Here is a 24,856-nt window from a genome sequence, read left to right on the forward strand (position 1 = left end):
TTAGGATCCAGGCTACAGCCTTTTTACCTACCTATTTCCTAGGCATCCTCATGTATAACACTTTCTTCATCTTTCAGTAGTAAACTATTCTGACTAGGATTGTAATCCCGCAGGATTACTATTTAAGTGGATATTTTACCTCATCCACAATTTCCTAACTATCACACAAGAGGAAATATCTAGCTATCTGTCTAGCTAGAGAGATCATTTTATTTTTATCTTTGAAATAAAAGAAATATAAACATTAATCGACGATTTATTTTCACCATCACCGACTTACATCACACTTATATATCATTCATTATAGCACTTTATTACACCGTTTGCTGTAATAAGTTTCTTCAGATTCTTCAGTGCTGAAATTAGTGTGGTGTAATATTTTAAGGCAATGTTAAAGACCTCTTGATGTAGTGATTGTTAAGGTTTATTAAAACCTAATGAATATGACATGAAAATTTATTTATTTACTGTCATAGTAAAGACAGATAAATTAATCACTGCTAATGGCAGTTTAAAAAACAATTACAAAAATGAGCTGTGTTATAGTAATTAACATACATAAATGTGTTGTAAATATTACTGTATTTATTGTGAACAATGTTATTATTTTGTTATGTGTATAAGGATGTGTTAATCAGATCAAACAGTAATATATTAAAAATAATTATTATGGGCAGAGCCAAAAATAAGTTATTTCTACCAGGTTAAATAATATAATGTTTATATTTAAAATATTATTGTGAGCAGAACCAAGAATATATTATTTCTGCAGGTTCAATAATATAAGGTTTGCTATAATGTTTGTAAACAAACATAATATGCAAACATATTATATCAAAAAAATTATAAACTGCTATTGTTGTTGTTTATAGGTTAATGAGTTATGTATAAAATTTTAAGGATATATTATTTTTAAGTTACATTGTTTATTTTTAAAAGGCGGTTGCTTAGATTTTATTTAAGGTTAGTTAGGGTAGCAAGAAAAGAAGATGTTGTTTCCGTTCCAGTGTTTGCAGCGATTATCAATAGACTGTACGAGGTATTTCACTTGGGCGCTTATAGTTAAAGAGCGCGGGTGGTTTTAGAGGCTAATGTGTAAAGAAGTGTCTAGTGTGTACACGAGTGCGCGGACGAACTGCGGACCGTGATGACGTCTTCTTCGACCTGATCTACTGCATGGGGCAGTAGAGCAGCAGTGACAGCATCCACCACGTCTGTCAGGCCGTGGGCATGACGTCCCACCGCAGGCCTGGGGTGGAGCGGCCGCGAGGCAGCTTCCGGGCATGATTGCTGCCCATCCAGCTGTCCAAGGTTACTGATGTCCATGACGAGACATCCGGGGGCACTAACGTCACGGATGACGTTACGTCCAGTACCGTACAGCGGCGTCCAGCGGAGACGCGTATCTGCACACGAGCGGTATTGTTGCATGACCGCCACTCTACACATGTTCACAGCTTATAATTTTCCTACAGAACCAACTCATACCTTGTATCCTGCGGCGGAGCTAATCCTCTTCTTCGCTCCCGAGACCTTCAACGAGGTAACTGATACCTCCCATATCAACAGCAGGTGTCTGTTTCCCCGACGTCACGAGCTAGCAGCTGCCTGTTCCGAAGACGGAAATAAAGATGGCGAGAGTCGTTACAGTTCTTCAGCTGTCGCGTCATCACAGTGCTACCAACGTTTGATGTTGTCAAGTCTCAGTGTTAAAATTGAAATTTTTGGTACGACCTGAATTAAACCAAATTTTGTGCATTTTGTGTTAATTAAGGTCGAGAGCGGCATCTGTGATACTACATCAGATGACAGACCACTGAAACTTAAATTTAAAATTATTTATTTATGTTTTTCAGTATTTGTTTACATTTTATTTGTCACAAATTTATATATCTTTCATGTTAATTAACTCCTATATTTGTTTTGGTAATTGCTTTGAACTTTGCAACCTTTCTCTATGTTAATAATGTTAAATGTAATATCTTTTAAAATGCTTAATTCAAGGCCGGTGATTGGCCGATAGATCGGCGGATCTTTTAAAGACATTGTTGGTTATAGACGCTATTAATTTTGTAAGGGAAGAAAAAGTGCCATCTTGTGGCAGGTGGGTATTGTCACGTCGGGCCTTGCCGACGTGATATTTTAATTAATATATAGCATGCTATGTTGAATCCTGAGCAGTCGCGTCATCGAATCATAGCATTATTTGAAGTAGCGATCATCTGTTTGATTATCATAATTATTTTAAATCTATCGCCTTTGAGTAATACTAAAGCCTCTAGTTTGCTTGTAATTATGGCACGATTAATATGTTGTACGACTTCACTCAGAAGTCTTCAAGTATAGGAATTTCATGCGATCCGACGAATACTGAACTAGTAGCTAAATTTATTTTTATCTCCTAACAAATGAACTTTTGTATATGTTGTGCCCAACGTAATTTTATTAGCTACTTAATATGTTGTTTTCCTTTTATTCCAATGTGTAAGCAACCGTCTTTGTCATGTTATTTTTTTATCATAAACAATAAAAGTATTATAATATTTATTATATTTATTTTCTATCTAGTAAATAATTAAGTTGGGTACCTACGGGTACCGGCGCCCATTAAGGATTCAGAAGCGCATGAAAGGGAGAATTTATTAATCTGTAGTAGTATAGGAATGACGGACCTGCGGCTGGCTTCTGGCTGTGGTGTCTGTGGTGTTTTCCGCCATCTTGGATTGTGACGTCACGGCGGCCATCTTGGATTGTTGTGACCTTGACCTTTGACCTTGACCTTGACCCCGACGGCCATTTTGATGACGTCATTGTGTGTTCTCGAAAATTCCGGCATTGTGTTATCCGCCATATTGGATGATGACGTCACCGTTGCAATTTCCGTTACAGTCGCAATCTTTAACTTTTTTATTTATTATCCGATTTTAATGAAATTTTTTTTAAAATTTATAAAAAATTTAAATAATAAAATTTTAATAAATTATTTATAAAAAAAACAAACATGTACGACACGGAGTTCGGAGTCCTCGGTTCGAACCCGGTGAGGGCAAAAAAAAATTAAAAATGGCGACCGATCCTTCCCCCGTGGTGGGTGCTAGCAGACTGACCCCCACCACTTTTTTAAAGCATATATATCATCACCTAGTATGACGTCATGTCCGCCATCTTGAAATTTGGACGCCATCTTGAAAATCTTTATTTATTATCCGATTTTAATGAAAAAAATTCCAAAATTCATCAAAAAATTAACGTATTTGAATTCTGTTTGATTATATCGATGTACGTCCTTGATTCGATTCCCGGCGAGAGTAAACGGTCGATCCTTCCTCCATGAAAGCTACCTAGACTGATCTACCACCACCAGTACCAAGGTATATATCATCAACTGGTATGACATCATGTCCGCCATCTTGTCTTCATCCACTGGAGACCACCATCTTGTTTTCGTCAGCTAGAGTGTGCCGATACCATGTAGTATAATTATCTGGTCACTAAACTTGTGTCCTCAACTGTTGACATTGAACATTGACCTTGAACTTTGACCTTGACCTTGAAATTTAACCTTGACCTTGAAATTTGACCTTGTCCTTGAAATTTGACCTTGACCTTGAACTTTTACCTTGACCTTGAAATTTGGCCTTGACCTTGAAATTTGACTTTGTCCTGGAAATTTGACTTTGTCCTTGTCGACCATCATGGATCCGACATTTTATGTTCAGTACATGCTACCAGAGGATACCACCTGCTGGAGTACGCCATCTTGTGTGTGTACTTGTATTATAGAGTACATTTCCATCTGGATGATTTTATTCTAACCCGCTACAGTGCAGTAATCATTTATTACCGAGGTGCCCCCGCCTTCATGAAATTCGACCGCCATCTTGAAATCATGTAATAATGTAGCTAGAAAAGCGGGCAAAAATCCAAAATTCATTAAATAAATCACTCATTAACTTACATATCGATTCGATCCACTCCAGTCCTTGGTTCGATCCTCGATCGATGCAAAACATTTAATTTTATGAAAAAAAAATAATAATTCCAATAAACCATGTTCAACATTCTTAAAGAGACTTTAAATCATCTACTACCATCATCCTATCAGACATCAAGACCACCATATTGGAAATTCGTAATTGTAATGCTAGAGATTCGGGAAAAAGTTCAAAACTCATTAAATAAATTTGTAATCTATATACTGATTGATTAGATCGACTAAGGTCTTTGACACGATCCTGGACGAAGCTAAAATAAATCTAATTAAAATACCAGAAAAGTGTAAGGTTCGAGGAATAAAACACCTAAAAGTCTTTTACAAACATAATATTTATTACACAATTTCTATCCTACTACAGAATCACTTGCGAAAGCCAGCAATCTTATAAAAATTTAGCCCTGCATAGACGTACAACGACTACTTCTTAGCTCCAAATGGCTCCAAATGCTCCAAACGGCCTCCAAATGGCTCCAAAAGCTCCAACAGCCTCCAAATGCTTAACACAGTTCCAAATGGCTCCAAATGCTCCAAACGGCCTCCAAATGCTTGACAGCTCCAAATGTTTCCAGCAGCTCCAAATGCTCCAAATGCTTGACAGCTCCAAATGCTTCAAAAGGCTCCAAATGCTCCAAATGCTCCAAACGGCCTCCAAATGGCTCCAACAGCTCCAACAGCCTCCAAATGCTTGACAGCTCCAAATGTTTCCAGCAGCTCCAAATGCTCCAAATGGCTCCAACAGCCTCCAAATGCTTAACACAGCTCTAAATGGCTCCAAATGCTCCAAACGGCCTCCAAATGCTTGACAGCTCCAAATGTCTCCAGCAGCTCCAAATGCTCCAACAGCTCCAAAAAAAGGCTCCAAATGCTCCAACAGCCTCCAAATGCTTAACACAGCTCCAAATGGCTCCAAATGCTTGACAGCTCCAAATGCATAACACAGCTCCAAATGGCTCCAAATGCTCCAAACGGCCTCCAAATGCTTGACAGCTCCAAATGTCTCCAGCAGCTCCAAATGCTCCAACAGCTCCAAAAAAAGGCTCCAAATGCTCCAACAGCCTCCAAATGCTTAACACAGCTCCAAATGGCTCCAAATGCTTGGCAGCTCCAAATGCTTCAAAAGGCTCCAAATGCTCCAAATGGCTCCAACAGCTCCAAAAGACTCCAAATGCTTCAAAAGGCTCCAATTGCTCCAAGAGCTCCATCTTCAATTGGTTCCAACTGATTCCTATTACTTTTATCGAACTTGGCATGATTACTAACATGTCTTTATCAGTATACATTTTGACTGGCAGTGGTAACGTTTTTTACACCTTTAAGTTATAAGTTTTATTTAGAAATCAGATTTCGATAAATGATAGCTTCCATCTGGAAAGAAAATATATTAATTTATCTTCAAGTTTATACACATACATTTAATTTAATCCATTATTGTATGTAGCCAGCTTCCCTCAGTTCTTTGAGTATGAAGGATATTTCTTTAATGTTCGAATAGTTTCCTGCACAAAGCGATCCATGTAGTAGTCGTAGCCTGTTAACCAATATGTTAGGATCTTCCCATGAGGTATAATCAATCTCTTCTGCTGCCTTCATCATCCTTGCATGTTTATAATAAATATTATCTCTGGTGTCTATCGTTTTAACACCAACCACAAGGTCACTTTCGTCATCTTGCCAGTGATTATCACAAGCTTGATCAGGATAATTTATTTTATTACGTCGTTTCCATCGTTTTGGTCTCAAACCACCATCACAGTCTTCGCTCTTGCATGCTTTTGGTGCTTCAGTACAGTACTCAATCATGTCAGCCTCAGATGTGTCACCACAATCTTCAATCATGCCAGCTTCTGATGTGTCACCACAGTCTTCAATCATGTCAGCACCACAAACTTGATCAGGATATTTTATTTTATTACGTCGTTTCCATCGTTTTGGTCTCAGACTGCCATCACAGTCTTCGATCTTGCCTGCTTTAGTGGTTTCAGTACAGTACTCAATCATGTCAGCCTCAGATGTGTCACCACAATCTTCAATCATGCCAGCCTCAGATGATTCATCAAAGTCTTCGACCTTGTAAGCTTCAGGTGGTTCTCCATCTTTCACATTTTCATGGAGACGACTAGATATTGGAGTAAATATATTTTCATTTCTAATGTGGTTACAACTTCCTTCGTTTGTTTTAAATTTTAAATTATTATCTTGATCTAGATCAGTAATTTTAGCATTAGCTTTTTCGCCTTCGTTCCTCTTCCGCGATGTTGTAGCCCAGTCTTCGTTATCTTTATTCATCTTAATTGTACAGGTCTTGTAATGTCTATCCAAGTAATATCTTCTACCAAAGGATTTCTGACACTGACTGCAATGAAATGGTTTTTGACAAGGACCCAAATTACACTCGCTTCTCTCATGTCGTTTAGCATTCTTTCTCAAGGTAAACACCTTGCTACAGTATCTACAGTGATGACGTTTTGATACAGCAACAAATCCCGTTTCAGGATTCATATTAGTTATTGAGACTAATGCCAGATGCAAACTAAGAGTTTTAAATTAGATATATTTCTTAAATAGAATTTTTTAATTATTTCATCAGCGAGAATTAATTTATCTCATTCAAAGGTACTTGTTGCAAGTAGTTCTGCTTTTCAACAACAGATGTCGCCACATGTTACTTGCAGGTAAATAATATTTAGTTCTTTTATGCGGGATGCGGGATGCTCACTAACGAGCGCAAAAGAAGGATGGCTTCACTAGACTCCAAGGAGAAGGAAGTTCGTCCATCCTGTTAGTGCTTCTTAGATTTCTCAGAGATTATTTGACTGAGTAATGATATATTTTTTTTTAAATTTCCACCTGATAAAAATATTACAAGTGCTGATTTATTGGCAGAATTTCAATAATTAAATGCAACCTTGAATAAAAAATGACATGACTCATTAAGTAAAAAATTCTTCATGCAGAGATCAATTCCTCATCAGTAACCAGAAGCACTCGGAGAAAACCATCAGATGTCTAGTCAGGAATAATCAGAAGCACCCAGAGAAAACCATCAAAATATTGTCAAGAATAATCAGGAGCACACGGAGAAAACTACCATAATATTGTCAAGAATAAACGGGAGCACACGGAGAAATCCACCATAATATTGACAAGAATAATCAGGAGCACATGGAGAAAACCACCGCAAGTTTTCTTTGATATCATAAAATTTCAGGAAAAAAATAATAAAAAATAAAAATAAATTAATAAAAAATTAAAAAAAAATAAAATAAAAAATGCATAAAATTCTGGCTTGTACTAGAACTCTATCTTTGTTCAACAATGAAAAGTTCACAAGCTAGCAGAATATATTTATGTATTTTTTCATTTTATAAAAAAATGCATAAACATTTTCTGCTAGCTTGTAAACTTATCATTGTTGAGCAAAGATAGAGTTCTTGTACAAGCCAGAAATATATGCATTTTTTTTATTAATTTATTTTTATTTTTAAATATTTTTTCCTGTAATTTTATGATATCAAAGAAAACATGTGGTGGTTTTCTTCGAGTACTTCTGATTAATCTGGTAAATATTATTATGGTTTTCTCCGTGTGCTCCTGATTATTCTTGCCAATATTGTGATGGTTTTCTCCGTGTGCTCCTGATTATTCTTGTCAATATTTTGATGGTTTTTCCTGTGTTCTTGCAATCATTCCTGTGGTTTCTTCAAGTGTTTCTGACTATTCTGAGAAACTGCTCTCTGCATGGATTTTTTTTTGTCTAATGAGACATGTCATTTTATTTGGAGTTACATTTAATTCGATAAATTCTGCTACTAAATCAAAACTTGCAATATTTTTATCAGGTAGAATTAAAAAATATCATTACTCAGTCAAATTAATATTACGTCATGAGACATCTGTGGAGCACCAACATGCAAGACGAACTTCCTTTTCCTTGGAGTCTAGCGAAGCCATCCTTCTTTTGCGATCGTTAGTGAGCATCCCGCATCCCGCATAAAAGAACTAAATATTATTTACCTGCAAGCAACATGTGGCGACATCTGTTGTTGAAAAGCAGAACTACATGCATAAAGTACTTTTGCATGAGATATATTAATTCTCGCTGATGAAATATGAAAAAATTTCTATTTAAGTATTGGATCTAATTTAAAACACTCAATTGGTATCTGGCATTAGTCTCAGTAACTAATATGGATTCCGATTTGGGATCTGACGCTGTATCGAAAGAACATAGGTGTAAGTTTTGTAGTAAAGAGTTTATCTTGAGAAAGAATAAAAGACAACACGAAAAGAATGACTGTGTTAAAAATCAACTGCGCAATATGATAAGTTGTGTTCGATGTAGCAAGTCGTTTACGCGGAGAGAGAGCCTAAAAAGACATGGCAGAACTTGTAGCGCCAAGCCTGCGTACAAGCTAGAGGACAACGATGAATCTACTAGCCTAAGGAAGAGTGATCTGCATTACGACAATAATTTTCTTGGCTCTTCCGATCTCGACAAAGAACCTAAATTGAAGGAGGTTGATGATTTACGGAAGAATGAAGACAATGGAAGAATCCTTAACGTGAAAAGTGAGAATATATTCCAGCCGAATTCAAGTAGATCTTTCCTACTTTGTAAAAATCATGGACTCCTAAAGAAGGAAGCATGAAGACGATGAAGACACTTCAACATCATCAACATCGAATTATTACGGTAAATTGGGTGAAGACGATTCCTTCTACGGTGATTGTTACAGTGACTCTGAGGCTGTTGACAAAGACATAGACTATGATGAAGCACCAAAAGCTGCCAAGATCGAAGAATGTGGCGGTGTCCTGATACCGAAACGATGGAAACGACGTGATATATTAAATAAATCTGATCAAGCTTGTGATGATCACCGTCTCAAACATGAAAGTTACCCTGAGGTTGGTGGTAAAACGGAAGACACCAGAGATCATAATATTTATTATAAAGGTTCAAGGAAGATGGTGGTAGAAGAGAATGATTACACATCATGGAAAGATCCAAACATATCGGTTGACCGGCTAAGACTTCTACATGGTTCGCTTTGTGCAGGAAACTATTCGTGCATCAAAGAAATATCCTTCATACTCAAGGAACTGAGGAATGCTGGCTACATACAATAATGGCTTGTTTTACTTGCATTTGTATAATGTAAAGCAATAAAATAAATAATTTAAATTATAAGAATTTAATGTTTTTATTTCGTGTATTCTGATTTCTAACTAAGATTAAGATCTCGTAACTTGTGCTTCCTTTTTGCCTTTTTTTGTTAATGGAGCTTCCAAATGTGCTGCCTTTTCGATGATGGTGCTTCCAAATGTACTGCCTTTTCGATGTCAGTGCTTCCAAATGTGCTGCCTTTTTCGTTGTCGGTGCTTCCAAATATGCTGCCTTTTCGTTGCCGGTGCTTCCAAATGAGCTGCCTTTTCGTAGTCGGTGCTTCCAAATGTGCTGCCTTTTCGTAGTCGGTGCTTCCAAATGTGCTGCCTTTTCGTTGTCGGTGCTTCCAAATGTGCTGCCTTTTCGTAGTCGGTGCTTCCAAATGTGCTGCCTTTTCGTAGTCGGTGCTTCCAAATGTGCTGCCTTTTCGTAGTTGGTGCTTCCCAATGTGCTGCCTTTTCGTAGTCGGTGCTTCCAAATGTGCTGCCTTTTCGTTGTCGGTGCTGCCAAATGTGCTGCCTTTCGTTGTCGGTGCTTCCAAATGTGCTGCCTTTTCGTTGTCGGTGCTTCCAAATGTGCTGCCTTTTCGTAGTCGGTGCTTCCAAATGTGCTGCCTTTTCGTAGTCGGTGCTTCCAAATGTGCTGCCTTTTCGTAGTTGGTGTTTCCAAATGTGCTGCCTTTTCGTAGTCGGTGCTTCCAAATGTGCTGCCTTTTCGTAGTCGGTGCTTCCAAATGTGCTGCATTTTCGATGATGGTGTTTCCAAATGTGCTGCCTTTTCGTTGTCGGTGCTTCCCAATGTGCTGCCTTTTCGTAGTCGGTGCTTCCAAATATGCTGCCTTTTCGTAGTTGGTGCTTACAAATGTTTTGCCTTTTCGTTGTCGGTGCTGCCAAATGTGCTACCTTTTCGTAGTCGGTGCTTCCAAATGTGCCGCCTTTTCGTTGTCGGTGCTGTCAATTGGGCTGCGTTTTCGTAGTCGGTGCTTCCACATGTGCTGCCTTTTCGTTATCTGTGCTGCCAAATGTGCTGCCTTTCCGTTGTCGGTGCTGCCAAATGTGCTGCCTTTTCGTAGTCGGTGCTTCCAAATGTGCTGCCTTTTCGTTGTCGGTGCTTCCAAATGTGCTGCCTTTTCGTAGTCGGTGCTTCCAAATGTGCTGCCTTTTCGTAGTCGGTGCTTCCAAATGTGCTGCATTTTCGTTGTCGGTGCTTCCAAATGTGCTGCCTTTTCGATGTTGGTGTTTCCAAATGTGCTGCCTTTTCGTTATCGGTGCTTCCCAATGTGCTGCCTTTTCGTTGTCGGTGCTTCCAAATATGCTGCCTTTTCGTAGTCGGTGCTTCCAAATGTGCTGCCTTTTCGTAGTCGGTGCTTCCCAATGTGCTGCCTTTTCGTAGTCGGTGCTTCCAAATGTGCTGCCTTTTTGTTGTCGGTGCTTCCAAATGTGCTGATTTTTCGTTGTCGGTGCTTCCAAATGTGCTGCCTTTTCGTAGTTGGTGCTTACAAATGTTTTGCCTTTTCGTTGTCGGTGCTGCCAAATGTGCTGCCTTTTCGTTGTCGGTGCTGCCAAATGTGCTGCCTTTTTATAGTCGGTGCTTCCATATGTGCTGCTTTTTCGTTGTCGATGCTTCCAAATGTGCCGCCTTTTCGTTGTCGGTACTGTCAAATGTGCTGCCTTTTCGTAGTCGGTGCTTCCACATGTGCTGCCTTTTCGTTGTCGGTGCTTCCAAATGTGCTGCCTTTTCGTAGTCGGTGCTTCCAAATGTGCTGCCTTTTCGTAGTCGGTGCTTCCAAATGTGCTGCCTTTTCGTAGTCGGTGATTCCAAATGTGTTGCCTTTTCGTAGTCGGTGCTTCCAAATGTGCTGCCTTTTCGTAGTCGGTGCTTCCAAATGTGCTGCCTTTTCGTAGTCGGTGCTTCCAAATGTGCTGCCTTTTCGATGACGGTGCTTACAAATGTGCTGTTTTTTCGTAGTCGGTGCTTCTATTTTTTTAATGTTTGACTCTAGTATTTTAGTAAATTGTTCTTGATTTGACTAGCGTATTATTCAAACCGGTTAATGTATATACACGAGTCCTAGACAGCAGGACGCTCAGTTTGTTACTGCCGTCGACGGTGTACGGATCACCTAGTTTGTTTCTTCGGGTGCATAAGTCGCGTAATTGCCTGTTCTTGAGACTTCGATGGCATCTTTACCGACTTTAACGTCGTACTCGATGGAGGATGTACCATCGACTAAGGGAACCATGACGTCGGCGCCGACTATGTTGGAGCAGATCCCGTTGGCAACGTCTCTGACAACACTGGAGGAGACTTCGATATGTGCTGTTACACCATCAGCTGAAGTTTCATCAGCATTGAATACTTCAATTAATGAAGAGCGTACTTCGCATCAGTGCAAATACTGTGGTGCATCATTTACTATCACCTCAAATGCTCGCAGACATGAAAGAAGCGGTTGTTCTAATAATGTTCAAAGAATACAATTTCAGTGCAATAAGTGCAATAACCTGATTTCACGTCTCGATAGCTTACATCGTCATTATAAAAAATGCTCCGAGACGTATAATGAACATGGTTATTGATTTGACTCATGTGTTTTACTGGCTAATAAAACTATATATAAGTGCTATGAATTTCAGTCCGTCTCTGGCTGTGGTGATGAACGGATCGGATAGACATTTAAAGTCATGTAAAAGGCTTAGTCCGTACAATAAGAAGACTGTTTGAATCGAGGAATCCAAAAGGCTTTGGTAATTTATCAGTGTTTTTTTGTACTTGTAGTAGTGTATTGAATTTATGTAATAAAATTTTTTTAAAAGAATTTGTGGTGTTTTTATTTTCTCTAACCTAACACTTTTTTAGTATTTTTTTAAAATTAAAGTTGTTTTGTATCGGCCAGGGATCGAACCAAGGACCTTAGTCAATCCAATCAATCATTATATGGATTACTAATTTATGTAATGAATTTTGGATTTTTTCCCACTTTTCTAGCTACATTATTACATGATTTCAAGATGGCGGCCGATTTTAAAGATGGCGGGGGGCACCTCGGTAATAAATCATTACTGCACTGTAGCGGGTTAGAATAAAATTATCCAGATGGAAATGTACTCTATAATACAATTACACACACACAATATGTCGGATCCATGATGGTCAAAAAGGACGAAGTCAAATTTCAAGGTCAAGGTCAAATTTCAAGGTCAAGTTCAAATTTCAAGGTCCAGGTCAAATTTCAAGGTCCAGGTCAAATTTCAAGGTCAAGGTCAAAATTCAAGGGCAAGGTCAAATTTTAAGGTCAAGGTCAAATTTCAAGGTCATGGTCAAAGTTCAAAGTCTAGGTCAAATTTCAAGGTCAAGGTCAAATTTCAAGGTCAAGGTCAAATTTTAAGTCAAGGTCAAAGGTGTGGTGATCAGATAATTATACTAAATGGTATCGGCACACTCTAGCAGACGAAAACAAGATGGTGGTCTCCAGCGGATGAAGACAAGATGGCGGACATGTCGTCATACCAGCTTACGATATACATGCTTTGAAAAAAATTGGTAGGAGTCAGTCTGCCTGCATCCACCATTGAGGAAGGAGCCTGTCGCCATTTTTAGTTTTTTTTGGACTCACCGGGTTCGAACTGCTGACGGTGATCGATATAATCAATCAGAATTCGAATAAGTTAATTTTTTGATGAATTTTGGAATTTTTTTCATTAAAATCGGATAATAATTTAAGATTTTCAAGATGGCATCCAAATTTCAATATGGCGACCGTAACAAAAATTGAAACGGTGACGTCGTCATTCAAAATGGCGGATAACACATCGCCGGAATTTTCTAGAACACAATGACGTCATCCGAAATGGCGGATCCAAGATGGCGGATTCGAAATGGCCACCGTGATATACTTGTTCCGTTACGTTATGACCCCTTGCGCTGTGTACCGTTACGCTCATCCAATATGGCCGCCGTGACGACAGAGATGGATGTGACGTCAGATATGTGGATCGGCTCTCGGCTCCACACCCTGAACCCTGCGCCCGCACCGGCTATTATATACTACTTGTGAGTATAGCCCAGATCACTCACATTCACGCCACTCATTACATTATGGAACTCTCCCCGTCTAGGTAGTGAGGCATTGCAATTGTTCACTAGATTTAACAAAATCATAGGTAAACACACCTTTACACATAACTAACTTAAACTGTGCTTCATCTGAAAACATTGAATAGGTGATTTTCAACAGATGTGGCATGAGATTGCTAGCGAGGGTTTCCAGAGATGAATTAAAAAAGTTAAGTGAATCTATGAACCTAAGATGCATAGTGCACACACCTTCATGCGCATTATCTGAGACAGGTATGTGTTGGGTAATACATTTGTAACTCTCTAGAGTTACACCTAATACTTTGACCTCACCGGGGTTCTCCACAACAAAGGAGCCATCCTGCTGTACAATCCATCGCAAAACTAAGTGCTTCATTAGGAAATGGGCATCATAACTTTGCAAATTATGAAAAACCATGATGAGTTGATTCTTTTGCATTCTGAAAGCCAGGTTGCATTCCAAATGGGTATAACCATGTATTTCGCCATAGTGGTCGAGCACTGTCTGCCCAGCCTATACCTTCTTACAGATATGGCAATCTGTTTGACTCGCAAGCCTTGCAGAGACGGCTGGAGTCGGTGTCTTAACTGCAATGGTCTTTGAATAAATATCGCAAACCCACTGTGACATTGAAACTAATTCTGCGACCATATCAGCAGTACAATTATCACCCTCGAGTTGCACATACTTGGTCAAAGAGCTATCATACCCACACACTAACAAAATGCTACATCCGGAGGACACATGTTCATTTACCCGTGTGGTAGTAGAAGTCTCGTCACTGGGCAAACAGGTGGAGATTGACTTAAGATGAGATTCGGTGTCACAGTACGCAATAAAGCCGAGGCGATCCTGTTTTGCAATATTTGTAAACTTTAAATACTTGTTCTCCTCTGTAGGGAAACAGGAACACACTGGTTGATGCTGGCTACAGAGAACAGTGTGTGAAGTTAACCTGTCTTCACATGAGAAGTATTGAAGACAGTGCTCGCATATACATTTCTTATGCTTATTCTTTGACAGTTGTGAATGCAATAATCTTGACAGAATCTTAATTGTTACAAAATGTAGGTTCTCTGTTGCTTCACTCGAACGAATCGCTAAAATGTTTACATGCCTCTCTCTTCGCTCAGAGGATACGCGAAGAGGTTGGATAGAGGATTCAGATTTTTTCCCACTAAAACATTCATCAACTATATTCCCCTTACTGTCCACACATGCATACATGTTAACGGAAATATTATTGTTCCCCTCGAATGTTTTAATCTAATGGAGAGTTGATGGTAATGTCAAGCCAGTCGTATTAAAAACCACAAGTGGATTCGGATACGAACTGGCTCGGCTAACATTACCTTATGCGGTCGTCACACCTGCCATGATGGAATACAGAAAGCAATGCTGCTCGGGACAATCAATGTTGACACAAGCTTTGTTTGTGGACAAAAACCACCAGCAATTTTGTGTGTGGCACACCAACGAGGAAAGCTCTATAGCATGAGACATGTACATCCATGTTAATCAATCGCCGTAGAGCCCAGCCACTCCCACGAGCAGTGAAATCTCTAACTTTCCTATTAAGTTCTGGAATGAATACTGATTCATAGATTTCTCCTACCTCATCAGAGAGCAGTACCGCGGATGAGTAGGTTGTAAAATGAAATACTTCACTCTCGTCTCCCTCCACACTTTCTTTAATAAATGAAGCCGAGAGTGAAACATAGACTTTAAAGGGGCGGGTCAAGTTGAAAGTTAAGGCCAGAAAGGGAACCCTAAATCTCTGTAGAAACCGGTCCAAATTGGGATCAACAGACACAATATAATTACCAATCCGAAACTTCACAAGCCTATTAGTAAATGCGCTGTCCAAGATAACACCCTGCAGGCGCCAAGTCATTAGCCTCATGAGCTTCCTCCACCCCTCTACCTCGCACGCCATCGCAATGGGCAGGGGTGGAAGCCTGACATTCATCTAGAAGGGTTCGCTTTGCCTCGGGGGGCGAAGAAGAAGACATCGTGAGAAAGAGAGGTTGATAGAAAGGAAATATGCTTAGCAGTAAAAAACCTGAAAAAAAAATCATAATAAATTAACAATAAAGTAGAAACTATCTTTATTTTAAATGTTTAACACAGCTCTAACCTGGGAAAAATTTTAATTAACATTTTGGAATAAACATGAGGCGGGGCTCGACCCTGGCTACGCACCGTAAGAAGCCGTTTGCATGCAACCTTAAACCAAGCTGTTCGGAAGCGTACAAAAAATACACAATAACCATTTTGAAATAAATAAACAAAGCATGGTAGTGAAATGTTTTAACATTTTAAAGAAACAGATATATTTCAGTTAAACGCACAATGTAAACTAAGCAAAGTGATTTCAGTGAGGGGCGCCGTCTGCCTCTCTTCCTTTCATTCACTACGTGGAGCACGGTTGTCTTTCCGTAGGAATGTCAGCCCGCAAAAAAAGACCCTTTTCTCTCCGAGACACGCAGTCAGGGAGACCAGCTTTGCTATTGGTTGTAGTCTACGAGTTAGTAAGCAATGATAATAGTAAACTGTGTAGGCATGAGATGTATTTACTGTAAATAAAAATTAAACTATGCAGACTGCAAAATAAAATTTTAGTATCAAAATTTTTTTTAGCGGAAATTGCAAGAATTTATGAAGTTACACAACTCTAAACAAAAAATCCCTTATTTAGAATAATATTACTCCTTGGGAATAATAACTTTGTCAGAAATTTATACCTGTATTATAAATATTGTAATGGGCAAATATTACCTTTTATTTCAATTTATTTTGGTGGCCTAAATTTCTATACCAATTCTTTCTCTGTGATACGAGATTATTTTATTTTTACCACTTGCATTTTCCTTGTTGACTCTGTTGTAAAATAAATAAAAAAAACTAAGTCCTTATTTGAAAATAATAGTTTTCTTTGTTAGCTTTAGTAAGGCTGTGCTATTTAATCTAAAATTAAAATAAAATACAAATTAAAATCACAAACTTACGCACAACATGCTCATGCTCACACGACCACCACACGGAGGGAGTTCCGGCCGCAGCTGGACAGCGCTGACATCTAGCAGGAAAGTATCTGCAGCTGCCCACGACAATACACTGTATTGTAACTCGCATTCACACTCTCAGTGACAGCTAAAGCTAGCCTTGCCTGACTCCAGACTCGCTGCTCTCGGCTACAAGAGACCGAGCTACCACAGACGCCCCGGGTCCGAGCCCCTGCTCGCCCTCACAGTGGGTCAGCTCGTGGACTGGGCTGCCGAGGAGTATGGCCACAGAGAAGCAATGGTCTCTGTGTATGAGGGCACTCGGTGGACCTACCAGGAAGTCAGGGACCAGGTAGGTGTTCACCACAATCACCACAATCACCCAGAATTATGCTACGAATTATACTAGTGATTGACTGGTTAGTGCGGCAATGTGTGAAACATTCATCGAAATACTATCACTTTAACTAAAGAGTTTTAGATTTAATGCCATTACTTTAAAAATTGTGCAAATGGAAGTATTGTGGTATCTTTACTGCAGATCATAAAGAAGTCGCCATGTCGTGCTGGAGGGCTCAGTGGGGAATGTGATCGGAACTAAATGTTTACAAACTATCTAAGTGTAACTCACCAATGTCATACATATACAAGCCATGTATAGTGGCCATAACCGAGGCCAGAAACCCACTAAATCACTACTGAAAGGTTGTAGTCACCAGAGATCTGAAACTGAATAATTTCGCTACCGAAAATGGTGAATCACTAGTGGTAAATACACTTTCTGAAAAGATAATTTTGAACAGGGTAATTCTGTTTCGCTCAGGGCACTGCGTACATAGGATAGTTATTGTTATTTGGACAGAGACAAGGAAACATCCTGGGTGACACACGTGATTAAGCGTGCAACTATGAGAGCCTCCAACTTTATCTTCGGAAATTTCAATGCAGAGGCCTTAGGTAGATTATTAGGCATTTAGTCGGATGGTTATAGGATACAACAATGAAAAATTTCAGAGTTATTCTTCGGCGAAAGTCTTCAAATTGATGGTTATAAAACACAAAATATCTCGAAAGCAGGCTTCCTAGACAGTCTGAGGATTTTGCACCTCGTCCTAAAACAGATCTTAGTCTTGATTCAAGAAGTATGTTTGTATATTATCTAGCTAGGGACTGGTGTATGGTGCAGGCTGACCGTCTGGCTGCTGGGTTCCGGGAGCTGGGCCTGGCTGTTGGAGACATGATCGCCTTGTGTGGCTACAACTCCACCTACCACTACCTCACAGCCTTGGCTGCAGCCAGAGCAGGCCTCCTACTGGTGAGTCACTACCTCAAGCCAGAATCCCTCCAGGGGCTCTGCCACAGCTGGAGCTCACTTCATAGGTTGTAATTGCAAAATTTAAGACATAAAGTTTGGTTGAAAATTTGGTGAGTTAAATATAAGTTAGTGTACTATTGTGACTACATGGAGGTAGTGACACCTTACATTTTTGGCCACAGCTTCGTTGATTTAGTTATTGGCGGGTCACAACACCAAAAATATGCACTCTGATAGCATCGGCAATTGCTAGAGCACATCTCGCAGTTATGAGTCACAAGGAAGATTATTTAAGAGTTGCCTCTAGAATTCCCAGATCCATCCAACAGCATATGCCATTAAATTTTGCCTATTGCATGTCAACTACAGTACTGTTCCCCTCGGGTCACCAGGGTATCAGTCACGTGGGGCGTAATGGGGCCACTACGTCTTGAACGTTTTGGAAGTCAGATAAAAAACCTGGTTGCACTACACGATGGGAGAGCTAAGAATTATTTTCACGGCTTACAGTGGGAGATTTCAGCGAAAATGTGGCCAAAAGTCGAAAAATGAACCTTTGTTTTGAAACCTATTTTCGGTAGGGATCGTTTACTATCCCTCCACAAAAACCCATTAGGCCCAGCCCCATACTACTACCTGAACGCAACTATTGCATCACAAGACGAGAACTCTTGGCTGTAGTAAAGCCTTTGCAACATTTCCACCAATATTTATGTGGGATAAAATTCTTTTTATGCACTGACCATGCTGCACTTAACTGGCGACTACAGTTCAAAAATCCAGAGGGACAACTTACTAGGTGGATTGAACAGATACAGCAATATGATTGTCGGATAGAACACAGGAAAGGCCAAATTCACAGGAATGCCGATGCCCTCTCCCGAAGACCTTGCAAGGTAGACTGCAACCATTGCAACAGGGCAGAGAAAAATGAGGTGATAGAAGATATTCGTTGAACAACAATAACTAATGGGGAAGAAAAATGGGAAAGTGTCAGCTTGAAAGCAGCGCAGCAGCAAGGTCCTGTCATAAGCTGGCTAGAGAGTGGTACTCGGTGTCAAATATGGCATGAGATCTCCAGTGATAAGGGCTGTGAAAGCTTACTGGGCACAGTTGGATTTCTTGAGAATGGTTAATGGGCTACTAATGAGGGCTTGGGAAAGTCTAAATGGAAAAGTAGTTACGATGTAACTACTCCTTCAAAAAGTCTAGTGGCAGAGGTGTTGAGAGAAATCCATGATGGTACCTCTGGTCGTCACCTAGGGGTCAAAAAAACTCTAGCCAAACCCATCAATGTTGCTATTTGTTGAGTTGTCATCAGGATGTGGAGGCTTGGTGTAGGCAATATGAAGCTTTCTCGGCTAAAAAAGGGCCACAACACCGGAGTTGTTGTGGGGAAATTAGGGCCTACAATGTAGGGGTCCCCTTTGAGCTGATAGCCATTGATTTCGCTGTACTATTTCCGAAGACTGAAGATGGTAACCGGTATGTTTTGGTAGCAATGGATTACTTCAGTAAATGGCCAGAGGCTTATGCACTTCTTAACCAAGAAGCCACTACCATTGTGGATGCCACAGTCAACAACTTCATTTGCAGATTTGGGGTACCAATAGAGCTCCACTTAGACCAAGGCCGCAATTTTGAGTCGACAATATTTCAGGAGGTGTGTCGGTTTGCTGGGAATAAATAAACCAGGACAACAGCCCTACATCCTCAGTCCGATGGCATGGTGAAGAGGTTCAACAAAACTCTCAAGGAACACCTTGCCAAAGTTGTGGCCGAGCATTAACAGGATTAGGGTCAACACATACAGTTGTTCCTAATGCCATATAGGTCTGCCATCCATGACTTTACTGGGCAGACTCCTGCGAGTATTGTGTTTGGTCAGAAGTTGAGGCTGCTGTGTGATGTCAAGTTTCTTCGTCCTCACAAGGAGCCGACCAGCACCACTGATTATGTAAATCGTCTAGAGGAGAGAATGACACTTATACATGAAGAAGCCCACAAAATCTTTGATTAGCGACAAATCGAATGAAGATGAGGTACAACCTGAAGGCTAACTCAACCGGATTTCAGAAGGGTGATTTTGTGTGGCTGTACAACCTGCAACGAAGGAATGGAAAGTGCCCTAAGCTTCAAGCAGTATGGGAAGGCCTGTATGAAGTCCTGAAGTGCCTAAATGATGTGGTCTACCGAATCCAGAGAGGAAAGAATGGATGAAAGTGGTACATTTGAATCGTTTTACGAAATATGCTGGAAGGGATGTTACCTGTTCGGGACGAACAGGTTTAAGGAGGTGGCAGTGTTACAAATGCAAGCAGGGACGCGATGTGCGCCGGGTATGGTTCTGGCTGGTGTCAGGAGCATGTCATGTGGCCTCCACTGATGTAAGACATGCCACGCATTCCTGCCCGGAATATAAGGGTAGTCGCTACACCCTCCCCCTCCACTCCCCTCGCATCATCCTGCCTCGGTGCCGTTGGCTATAACTAAGCGGCCTTCGGAATTTCGCGGGTCGTCGCGTGAGCTAACGATGCCCTTCATGACTGTTCGGGCGTCGAGCCGGCCTGGGATGACACGACTCGTCATCAGCCCCTCTCATCACTTCGAGAAGGACGCCCCTAGGTACTTAAGCCACGACGCCGGCCTCCGCGACAGTTCCGAACGGCTTCTGAGCGAAGGGAAGTGCGACAGCGGCGAAGAGGGTGAGAGACCCCCTCTGAGAGTGGTGCGATGGAGTTTGGCAACGGAGTTCAGCGACAGAGTTTGGCGATGGAGTTCGGCGACAGAGTTTGGCGAAGGAGTTCAGCGACAGGTGACGCATGAGTCCCGCGAAGATTCCCACGACAGTAAGTGCCGCAAGTGCGGCGAGAGTTATGCGACGGAGTTTTGGTGACCGAGTCCCGCGACGGTGAGTGCCGTGAGGAGTGAGAACTGCAGAGCTTGCAAACATTGAGTGACTTGATAAACATTTTTAAGTGTCAGTGATTTGTGTTTAGTGTAAATATTAGTAATCAATAAAACTGTAAAAAATCTTTATTGTGCTAACCATTACGAACCCAGTTCTCACATTAATACATCGTAAAAATACATTTGATATAAGATTGTAGTGTGTGGACTTGATGGTTTTTTCCAGGCGTACCTTGTTTAGATGATACCATATACACGAATAAAGGTTTCAAGAACATGTTGACAGTCATCCAGTGTATAGCAAATTTTCTTTGGCCAGACCTGCGTAATCGAAGAATGCAATTGACGTAACTAAGGATACAAGAGACATTTTGCGTGATGGACATGTTCTGTCGTACCTTCAAATGGATCTCGGCAAAGAATTCTACAATGCAAACTTCAAGGCTTTGATGGAATAGTTTGGCATCAAACACTACTCTATATTTAGTAATGTCAAGGCCCCCATTGCCGAAATGTTCAACAGAACTTTGAGCGCCAAGATGTGGCGACGGTTCACGGATAATGGAAAATTCAATTCCTGGATATCTTACGGAAACTAAAAAGGAAGAACAATTCTACAGTGCATTCTACCACAAAAATAAATCCTAAAGACATTATGTATGATCACTTGCTTCGGACAGTGTTTTCCAACACAAAGTAGGATCCACGAAAGTGTAAACTTAACGTCAGTGCGAATTTTCAAGCAGAAAGGCATCTTCAAGAAAAGTTTCACTGTGAATTGGTGTCCCGAACATTTCTTTGTGACACATGTTCGTGAATCGGAGCCTAGGACCTACTATCTCGAAAATTTGGTCCACAACCCTAGTCGTGGTGACTTCTACGCGGAAGATATTCAGCCTATACGATGCCTTCTGATACGTATGTACTTGGTGGAGAAGATTCTCAAACGATGAAATGGTCAATCCTACGTCAAGTTGTGGGGCTTCCCACCTCGTTTTAATTTATTGGTAGCAGATGCAGAAATCGAGAAATGCTAGTGAATTGTTTGTACATATTGTTGTAATAGTGTAGAAATGTTGTAACAAATTTTTATTTGTAATTTTGTTGTTTTATTTTTTCGAACATGTCAAGTTATTGTAATTTTAATTAAATTACCTTTTTTTTATATTGATCAAGGATCGAAACAAGCACTGTATGTGAACGAATCAATCAGTATCTAACAAGTAATTTTTTGATGAATATTTTGAATTTTTTCCTTATTTCTAGCTTGAAATTAGAATATAAATATGGCGGCCAAGACAACCTACAAGGTGGCAGATGTCACAGTTGTAAAGGATTCCTGCACTCTAGTTGACAAAAAATAAACTAATATGGCAGCAACACACTCTGGCAGACGTTGTATAAGCTAGCGGTCTTGGTATAGATTACTGAAAATAAGATGGCAGCGACGTCCTCTTGCAGGAGATATGCGTTGACTAGCATTCCTTGTAGCTTGTATTGAAAAAAAATAAATATTGTGGCTTGGTCTCGAACAGGTGATGCTATTATTACTTCAAATTAAAAAAAAATTACAGTCCGAATGTGTGTATTTTTTTATATACCTAATTCATCGGTTCCCAATTGGTGGGTCGCGACCCACTAGTGGGTCGCACAGGGTTACAGGTGGTCGCGATTCGATCCTTAAACTATCAGAAACCATCGAATAAACCATCAGAAAAGATAAAAATTGAAACAAATCGAGTTGTGTGCCAATACATATCTATTGTTAAATAAATAACTTTTTTTGCTACAAAGTGCTTATATTTTGTCAACCATTTTCAAATCAGAATACCAATTGTTTATCAATAATCAATATGTATCTTAAAAAAGCTTATATATTTAATATTTGATGGTAAATTATATACAGCATACATAAGGAAGGGATACGATACATATAAGGATTTTTACTCCACCATGGACCGAATGACCATGGATGTATTCCTATAAGGAAAGGTGGGTCACCAGCTGAAAAGGTTTGGGATCCACTGCCTTAATTTATTCTTAATCTTGTAAATGTCTCGATGGCCATGCGATTAAAGGTGTGTGTTTTACAGCCCACTGTTTGAGCTGTCATGGTTTGAATCACATCACTTCGAAAGTATTTTGTACAAAGAAATTAAATTTATTGTGCCGATAAATACCACAACAGTAGAAGGTATTGGTACATCGACCTTATGTGCATGAGACAGAGCGATGCTGGCGCTCTCTAGGAACAAACAGCAGAAATAAAGATGATAGAATCCATGATGGTGGCCTCCAGCAGAACATATAAAACCAAGATGGCATTTGTAACATCATCTAAAATATTGGCCTCCAGCAGACGAAAGCAATATGGCTGTCTTGATGTCAGAATTCAAGATGGTGGCCGAAAATAAAATTGCAACATTTAGGGATTGGGACACTCTAGGTCAAGGTGGCGAAATTTAAGGTTAAATGTCAAAGTCAAGATCAAAGTCAAAGTTGAAGGTCGAATTAAAAGGTAATATAAAGGGACAGGGTCAAGGTCAATGTCAACGAAGATGGTCCCCATGACTTCATTGTTGTAGGTTCCACCACGCATTGGCACCAGTGCAAGAACATACATTCCTATACTACTGTACTATCCTAAACGTTCACTGACTTGTGGCCACATTTTCGCTGAAATCCCGCACTCTGTGGCATCTAAATAGGAAAATAAGTCACCCGCCTACCAGATGCAGCAGTTGTTGAGGTTAAAGATACCAGCGAGTGTGTTGGAACGACACTTTCAATTTCGAGGGGACAAGCAATATATCGGCTACTGAGAGAGGCTCCGTAGACTAAGAGGAAGATATGAGATGATATCAGTGAAGTTTGCGACGTGTCAGGTGAATGGTGGTAGACAAGTGTTCTGGGATAGTAGTGTAAATATTAGATGATGGTTTTATTGACATACTTTAGATCTCTGATGAAAGCAAAATTACAATATGCATACTATGGTTCATGCGTGTAAATTTGAGGTTTGCATTTCTAAACATAATGTCTCATAGTAGGATTTGTTTTTTTTTAGCACTCTCCACCGCCAAATAAAATTATGCAAAGCAATTTAAAAACATTACATGTAAACAATTCGTGACATTACAATAAAAACATTCAAACTAAAAACTTTAACAGACAACATTCGTTTTATAGAAGGGATTTTAAACAACATGCTCCTTCCCTAAAAATCACTGTCCACCCGGATTTGTGATTGCAGGCCAAGGTCGATCCAAGCTGTCAGGCACCGGAGCTACTGCACTGCCTGAGAAAGGTGGGTGCCAGGCTGCTGCTGGCGGGGAACGACTACTACCCTTTGGTGCTGAGTCTGGCTCCAGAGCTGGAGCACAGTGTACCAGGGCAACTGTTCAGTGAAGCGCTGCCCTCACTCACCACCTTGGTGCTGGCAGGAGACCAGTCACAACCGTGAGTCTCTCACTGTAAAAAAAACTCAGATCTGAGTTATTACTGTTGGAGTGGCAGGACAGCTACACTCTGTTGCTGAGTCTGGCTCCAGTGTTGGAGCACTGTGATTCAGGGCAACTGTACTGTGAGGCTCTGTCCTCACTCACCACCCTTGTGCCAGCAGGTGACCAGTCACAACCACGAGTCTCCCACTTTAGGGCACTAAATTTTGGAGGTATAACTGGAGTTTCTGTTTCAGATTATTCTATTTATCTTGCATAAGAGTTTTATTTTGTAGGCTAGCTGATACAAGAAACACAATGGCTTCGTTACGATTACTTCACCAGTATCTCTCAGTGGTTTTATGAATTGAATTTATACCGAAAATACCAGCAAAAATTGATTTATAATATTAGTAGTATGTGAATGACGGAACTGGCCCAGGCGCCAGGCGCGTGGTGGTGGTGTCGGAGTCCGCCATCTTGGATTTGTGACGTCACGGCGGCAAAAATTCCTCAAAATTCCTCAAAAATGACTCAAAATGACTCAAAATTTCCCGTTTTAATAAAAAAAAATCCCGTTTTCGAGGGAAAAATTCCCGTTTCGAGGGAAAATTTCCCGTTTTATTCCTTAAAAATCCCAACGGCTAGAAATGTCCTGATAGAGGCTTAAGCATCCTTAACTCAAGCCTCAGTTAAGCCTCTATCAGGATGTGACCTTGACCTTTGACCTTGACCCCGACGGCCATCTTGGATCCACCATCTTGGATGACGTCATTTCGTTTACTCGAACATTCCGGCATGGTGTTATCCGCCATTTTGAATTATGACGTCATCGTTGCAATTTCCGTTACGGCCGCCATCTTTAAATTTATTATCCGATTTTAATGAAAAAATATTTTAAAATTATAAAAAAATTAAATAAA

The 24,856-nt window shown here is 40.2% G+C and overlaps 1 protein-coding gene across 2 annotated transcripts in view; it reads left to right on the plus strand.

The window, feature by feature from the left end:
* LOC134533270 (medium-chain acyl-CoA ligase ACSF2, mitochondrial-like) overlaps positions 1-24,856 on the plus strand; it is a 206,844-nt gene that overhangs the window by 73,099 nt on the left and 108,889 nt on the right. For both annotated transcript variants that reach the window (XM_063370713.1, XM_063370714.1), the window contains exons 2-4: positions 16,443-16,620; positions 17,455-17,583; positions 23,747-23,952. In XM_063370713.1, coding sequence (XP_063226783.1) covers positions 16,443-16,620; positions 17,455-17,583; positions 23,747-23,952 — 513 coding nt within the window. The remainder of the gene's footprint in view (positions 1-16,442; positions 16,621-17,454; positions 17,584-23,746; positions 23,953-24,856) is intronic.

The sequence above is a fragment of the Bacillus rossius genome, chromosome 6 (assembly GCF_032445375.1).
Source record: "Bacillus rossius redtenbacheri isolate Brsri chromosome 6, Brsri_v3, whole genome shotgun sequence".
Taxonomy (NCBI): domain Eukaryota; kingdom Metazoa; phylum Arthropoda; class Insecta; order Phasmatodea; family Bacillidae; genus Bacillus; species Bacillus rossius.